At 35.5% G+C, this 7,016-nt stretch overlaps 1 protein-coding gene across 1 annotated transcript; it reads right to left on the reverse strand.

Moving 5' to 3' along the window:
• Positions 1 to 3,372: 3,372 nt before the first annotated feature.
• LOC136416001 (anillin-like) lies at positions 3,373 to 6,159 on the reverse strand. Its single transcript, XM_066400953.1, has 6 exons — positions 6,097 to 6,159; positions 5,381 to 6,037; positions 4,573 to 4,810; positions 4,168 to 4,502; positions 3,679 to 4,104; positions 3,373 to 3,610 (listed from the first exon to the last, which is right to left on the reverse strand). Exons 1-6 carry the CDS (start codon positions 6,157 to 6,159, stop codon positions 3,392 to 3,394), a joined length of 1,938 nt encoding a protein of 645 aa, XP_066257050.1. The 3' UTR covers positions 3,373 to 3,391.
• Positions 6,160 to 7,016: the final 857 nt, after the last annotated feature.

Raw genomic sequence — 7,016 nt, forward strand, 5'->3', positions numbered from 1 at the left:
AAAAAAATGCACTAAATTTGTGAAATTTAAAAATTATGTTATTCTTATTTCATTATTTTGAAAAGCCACTTATCGTTAAATCATCGCTGTCATCTCTAATTGCCATAACATGTTACGTTACATATTTTACACCACTAACATCTCAATATTCACACACTCTCAATCTCAAAAATACAATTTATTATTGTTTTTAATACATTAAATGTTCGAAATGTCCACCATTTGAGTTCATGCATGCACGACAGCGTTTTAACCAATTTTCTCGTATGCGATGAAAAATTCCTGGCGTATTCTTAATGTGATCGGTGCCAGCAAAAATACGTTGTCGTAACTGGCTTTCGTCCCTTACTTCAACGGCGTAGACCAAATTTTTCATGAAACCCCAAAAGAAAAAATCCAAAGGATTAAGATCCGGAGATCTGACAGGCCAATGATTGGGATCATTTCTTCCTAGCCATCTGTTTCCAAAGTTATTATGTAGGTGTTCGACAACTGGACAGCTTATGTGTGCAGAAACTCCATCCTCCATCATGAAAATACCACATCATGGCACGTAATTGAAGAGGCATATTTTCTAACAAATTTGATAAATCATTTGTTAAAAATTCTAAATAGAAGGGTCCATTGAACCTTGAACGTAAAACAAAAGGCCCAATAAACTGATCTCCTACTGTTCCAGTTTACAAATTTATTAAAAATTCGTGTTGGAATTTTTTTGGAGAAATGGCGTGAGAATTTTCATCTGCCCAGTTATGACAATTGTAAAAATTCCAAATTCCATTCCGTACGAAAGAAGCTTCGTCCGTTGATAAAACACTAGACAAGAAATTTGGATTTCTTTGTTATTTAATGAACTATTTACAAAATTGTTGCCTCGATGCAAAATCAGTGGGTAAAAGTCCTTAAACTTTCTGTACATGGAAAGGATAGAGCAATTGCTCCTTTAGCGTTCTATAAACAATCCAATTAGAAACACCTACATAACGAGCAATACTTCGGGTACTCCTTGTTGAATCTTCTTCCACAAAGTTTATAATTTGTGTAATGTACCCTTACGCTACGCCTATGTACGTCAGTATTTTTCTGTAATATACCCAGCATGGGCTACGTGTTGAAATTAATTGTTCTGAAAATATGTGGCCCTGTATAATAAAACTTTTTGGCCTATTTCCTTGTCGGATGTAGGATTTGAGAAGCAGCCCCGTCTCATAAAATCGGTACCACTGTAATATACCGATAAAAGATTCATTCCGATATACAGTGTGAATCAACAAAATTACAAAGTAACTTAATGAATTCTATTTAAATTTTACTCTGAAACTGAATATATTATGCGATTATTGTGTATTTTGTTTGAGAGTAAATTTTAAATCGAATTCATTAATTTACTTCGTAATTTCGTTGATTCACCCTGTACAACTAGGTGTTACGTTCTAAGATGATAAACTGTAAACTAGCTCGTAACTGTTTTTAGTCCTGGCACGCCTATGGGTAGTTACCTTCAGGCTTAGTACTTAAGAACTCAGCAATATTGAAATCGTTCTCTCTTAATCGAATTGTCGCGTTGACTTGTACTTCGATAACCGAGTTCCGAACCTTCATTTTTGTAACCCCAATTTAAGAGGAATTATAATATTTAACAGTAAAATAAACCACTACACAAGCTGTTTTTTAGTTTGCTATCCCAAGGTTCATTACATTCTTTCTTCGGCTTCAGAACCAACTTCTCGCTGGCGACCTCGTCCTTGATATGTAGGAATAACGCTACCTGTATCCAAAAGCCTCTGGGAAACTTGCACAAGTGCTTGTCGAGCTGGAAGCTTTCTTTCTGGATAACGATTATCGTAAATGCGGCTAGCTTCTTCAGAATTATGTAACGCCTCTCCATTATGTAACGCTCATGTCATGATACTCACGTACAGAATACATTGTCACGTAGGTGCTGTTAATAAGTTGGAATAAAATCACTTAAAGCTCGCCCAAATTAACTTTGCGGATGATCTGTTACGTGTACTGACAGAAGATGCATTTAGCGAGAACAAAATAACACTAAACTGTTAAAAGTATGGAAGGACATTCAGTCCATGACAAGACTGAAAAGTAAGGGCGATTTTATCTTATCCCTTCTCGATGGTCCCTAATAGGCTCCACTTGTCCATGGCACCAGGTGTCTTTGCACAGGATCATGTGTCAGGTAAGATGGGATGAAATGCAGATGACCACAGCATAATGTAGATGGCTACATAACTCATGTACTATTGAGGTACTAGGTCCACCTGTTTACTGCGCACTCTAATATCTACTGTTTACTGCGTTTTCCAATCTTATCCAGCCTTATCCCTTCACCCGCAAAGTTAACTCGGGCGAGTGACACTAATAAAGGCTGTAAAAAATACTCATAACAAAAACAAACTTCTCTTCCTCAGTTATGTGCAATGCGGGTTGTCTCTTACGTTTATTTTTACCGCTTAAGTTTTCAATTGCTTTTAGCAATGTTATTATTGAATAATTTTAAGTTTTTTATTACATGAATTATGTAGCCGTATACAGGGCGTATTCTACATATTCTATATTCTCCATATTGTTATCTGATTACATAACTTACTGTATGATACGCGTATGTTAATTATTAATTTTAACAGTATTCCTAGTAAGGACTGGGTATTCTCACCCATTATCTTTGGATAAAGAACATTTTATGTTGAGAATTCCAGACCATATTCTCTTCCGATAGAGAATTTTATTGGGATACAATTACTTTAGAGCTGAAGTTCTGACAAAAGTTTGACCATATAATTTACGCGCCACGCCTTATAACGATAGACAGCTGGGACACCGCTAACTGTCTCCTGGGGAGGATACGCCAATGAGCGTCAACCTTCCCTTCTAGTATTAAAGAACTGAGAATTTTGGCAAAAAGGACAATCGTATTATGGCAATTTGGCACTCCCAAGATCGAACAATTTATGGCTCACCAATTTGAATTGTTACGTTAGTATTAAGTTCCTTTTATAAACGTAATTAGGATATTTTACTAAACAATACAATACCAACGTTTTGTGAGTAGTTGCTGAGTGTGTTATTTCGCGAGTTGCATCAAACACAAACACAGAACCTTAATTCATGTCAAACAATCAGCATCTGTCAAATACGTTTTCCCACATTTTATTCAAATAAAGCTTATCATAGTTTTGCGGCTACCAACTTTGATATTTTTTCTAAAAAAACTATTAGATTTTCAACCCCTGTTGTAAGGAACTTTTTTGCTTAAAATGATGTTCTTAATCTTTGGTTAAATTTACGAAAATTATTTCCCTAATATCCTTATCCTTCATATTTACAATAGTGCTCACTACTTCACCAAATCTTACGTGCGACCTCGTTGCTCTTCCTACTCAAAGACCATTAACTTAAAGCCTCGTAAGGCCTGCAAGTGCTTTTGAATTTCATTTGTCCACTCGTGGTATTCCGAAGATGACAGTGCGGAAAAGGTGAACTTATTTATGCAGAAATGGCGTTCCAATCTGAAACACATCTGAAACTCTTCTTCGTTCTTGGCAGGCCTCTTAGTTTGCAGTTGGAAGCATCTCGGTTTAGAGCAATTTTCGACCTGAAAAAAATAAGTGTGGATAGTAAGCAACTGTGTGTATGGCGTATAATTAAATCTTTGCTACATACCTCGGTAATAAGAGAGTTGAAGCAGTACATCATGTTGATTTCCCCTACGGGCTTCCCGAAATCTTCATCTGAAGGGTGGCGATACATTCGCAGTTTAGTACCTTTTAAGACGCACCAAACTCTGTCCCAAAAGAATGCCTCTCCGATGATATTTCCCATGTCCAGAAATCCCGATTTAATGGCATTATTTAAATTAACGCCATCGCATCTGAATTCGTGCTTTACCACTCCATTTAGCTGATCGAAGACCTTATTGTATACTATCAATTTTGAAGACGGTTTGTTCAATTCATGTCGCATTAGTGTCGCCTCTGCACACAGCTTAAACGATGAAGTGAATACGTTTTTATCCTCATATTTTTTTATCAGGAGGTTCTCATAGGTTATTCCAGACATTGGAAAGCATCCAGAAGAGCGAAATCGGTTCTAAAATATACATAATTCAAATATGAGGCTACAGGCCCTAAAACAAATTCATCCATAACTTACCCAAATGTACTTATTAGAAGTGCGCAGCTTGAGACAGAACAATTTCAGCTTCACCTCATAATTCGACGCAACATTCGCAAAAGAGAACTTCTGTTTAAATTCTAACAGCCTCCGTTCTCCAGTTAAATATTCCGAGAATAATATTCTCGAATCATGACTCACGGTTAACATGAAAAACATGGTATAATCTGGTTCTATGCGATAAGTTTTCATGCGGTAATTTACAAAAGCCATCGATATGTTGGTGACAGTGATAGTGCCTGTGAGAAGAGGGAGTTCTGGAATGCTGTAGGTTGCATCCCGCATGAGCTGTTGAAGCAGTCGCATTTTTTCGCCTATAAATTAAGACATTTTAATCTCAGAACCAATTCAAGGTATTGTATAAAATGTAAGAATTAAACTTACTAGTTTCCAGTAAAACCCTTTCAGCCATCAACCTCTCCAACCAGAAATTGTTGGTTCTATTTTTTTTAATGTGGTAGAGTGCTTTAGAGGCCTGGGACATTTGGAGGCATTCAATGTCCCTGGCTTTCTTCAATGCCATGAATATAGCTAAGTGTCCGCTGGTTAAGTCAATGGATGACGGTGCGGATATGGTTGCTGTCGAAATGGGCACTGGGCTGGTGGCAATTACATCCATCTCCTAGTTACGAATTTAATATTTATTCTATATAATTTAACTATGCTGAAAAGAAAATGACGTCGTATTTTGAATACGTAGATTTTTGTTGTTCAGCATATTTCCACAATATTAACAAAGTAAATTAGATGATAAAACATGGAATTGAAGAAGTAGAGAGTGGAGATATACAAAAAATAAAAATCAGGGTAAAGAAGTCAAGTTAAAATGTAGCAAATAAAGGAGAAGTTAAAATACCTACAGATTCATTTTGGTAGCAATTATGAAAACCAAAGTGACTCTGAATCTCAAAAACCAAAAAAATTACAATCCACGAAATTTGGAATTTTAAACTAACTTTTAAGAAGTTTGGAATAGACATTCATCCTTCTTCACCTGTTCTAAATCACCATCGAATTAAGGATTTCAAGGTTCGGGATGAGTACTTAAAATTCCATTTACAGAAGGTAAATTTGTTGAGAAAATTGATCATTCGAAAGAGATTTAAAATTTTAAATTTAGAGCAAATTTCGGTGTTATCTAGTTTACTTCGAGTTACACATTACAACTCCTAGAACTTGTGGAGTTTCTTACCTGAATCTCAAAAGACTCTGTGCTTGCATACTCGGAATTTATCTTCCCAAAGCTGCCACTAATCACCCTGGAATCTTCCGTCAACAACTTCTTGTTTCTCCTTTGTTGGTTGATGGCACTCTTCAATTCTTCTTGTTTTTTATCCCAAGTTTCAAATAATCCACTCTGAAATAAATAGTTCACAATTTCCACATTCTCCAGAGACCCAGTTTCCTCCTTCTTGCACTCATGATCCGTTAGAACATCTTCAAGCTTCAAAGTCCCTTGATGTTGGTGAACAATATTTATTGATTTATTAGTTTCCTCGTCCATCAATATATCATTCACGGACGAAGTGAACTGAGGCTTGAAGTTGGTAGACTCTACGGTTTCCGTTGAAGTATTTTCCGAGTTGTTCTCACTTTCACTTCCAACAGAGGAAGGAGATTTTGGGGGTGTAAAGCTTTCAGGTAGGTCTTGAGTATGAGTAGAATATATTTTCATTAAATCCAAAATTTTACAGGTGACTTTCTGAGGTCGTGCAGGTTTGAGAGATGGAGTACTTTCAATTGCTCGGACACCTCCCAAATTTACATCGCGAGATTTAAAATAATGCAAAGTACCCTGGTTTCCAGTCCGTCCTAATTGCATTATTTTAGGTCTCTGAAGACTCGGACCCTGATTTACAAAAATCATTATTAAAATAATTTTGAGCGTTAACTATAAAAGCAACATACGTTGTAATATTTGATTCTCAAGCAGCTAACCGGTTGCTCAAGCCCTGTACTAAAATGAGGCATCCTTTCAGAAGAGCGGTTTTCAATCTCGCGAATTTCAGCAGTCGGTTTAAAGCGCAAATGCTTCAGCACCTTCTTTTTCGCAGGTTCGCAATAGAACATCGAAGCTTCATTCTCCGTGGAAGTGCACCTCGAGAAGTCTTCCGTACATGAGGAAGATTGTTGAGTTGAATAAGATTGTGAAACTGGAAAAAACATGGATAGAATTAACTTTTTTGGAAATCTAATTTATTACGTTTATCAAGTTCTGTTATGTTCTTTATATGAGCATATATGTATATGTACGTAAAATATGTACACCTAATTCTCTTTTTACACGATAGATACGTTCCCTACAAATTCGTGTAAAAAAAGATATTAGCTATATGGAAAAATAGTAGATTGGTTCCAGATCTAAAAAAGCAACTGAAAAGTACAATAAACAATATTAAAAAATTCTTGTTAGAGTTCACTTAAGAATTTATTTCGTGCTTACACATATTAATTCATTAAATATATTATAAAAAAATAAATTATACTTAAAAAAAGAAAATAATATCTGAAATTCGTTAATATAAAAAGAGTAAATATAATATAAACATAACAAAATTTTATGTATTGTCACTTTCTGACAATAAACGCATACATTTACGTAAGACTACAATATCACTGCTATCACTAGAGTTATTTTGTTCATCATCTTGTAAAATTATTTCTGTACTATCATCTCTAGTCTCGTGTGTTGATAATTCAGTAGTTTTTAGAAAGAAATCAATCTTTGAAGATTGTGTTTGATTTCGTGATAAACCGTTATAAAGTTCCCTGTAAGAAGGCATTAATGATTTCAGTTCACGTTGAAATTTTGCAGCTCGTTCCTCATC

This window comes from Euwallacea similis, chromosome 21 (genome assembly GCF_039881205.1).
Source record: "Euwallacea similis isolate ESF13 chromosome 21, ESF131.1, whole genome shotgun sequence".
In the NCBI taxonomy this organism is placed as follows: domain Eukaryota; kingdom Metazoa; phylum Arthropoda; class Insecta; order Coleoptera; family Curculionidae; genus Euwallacea; species Euwallacea similis.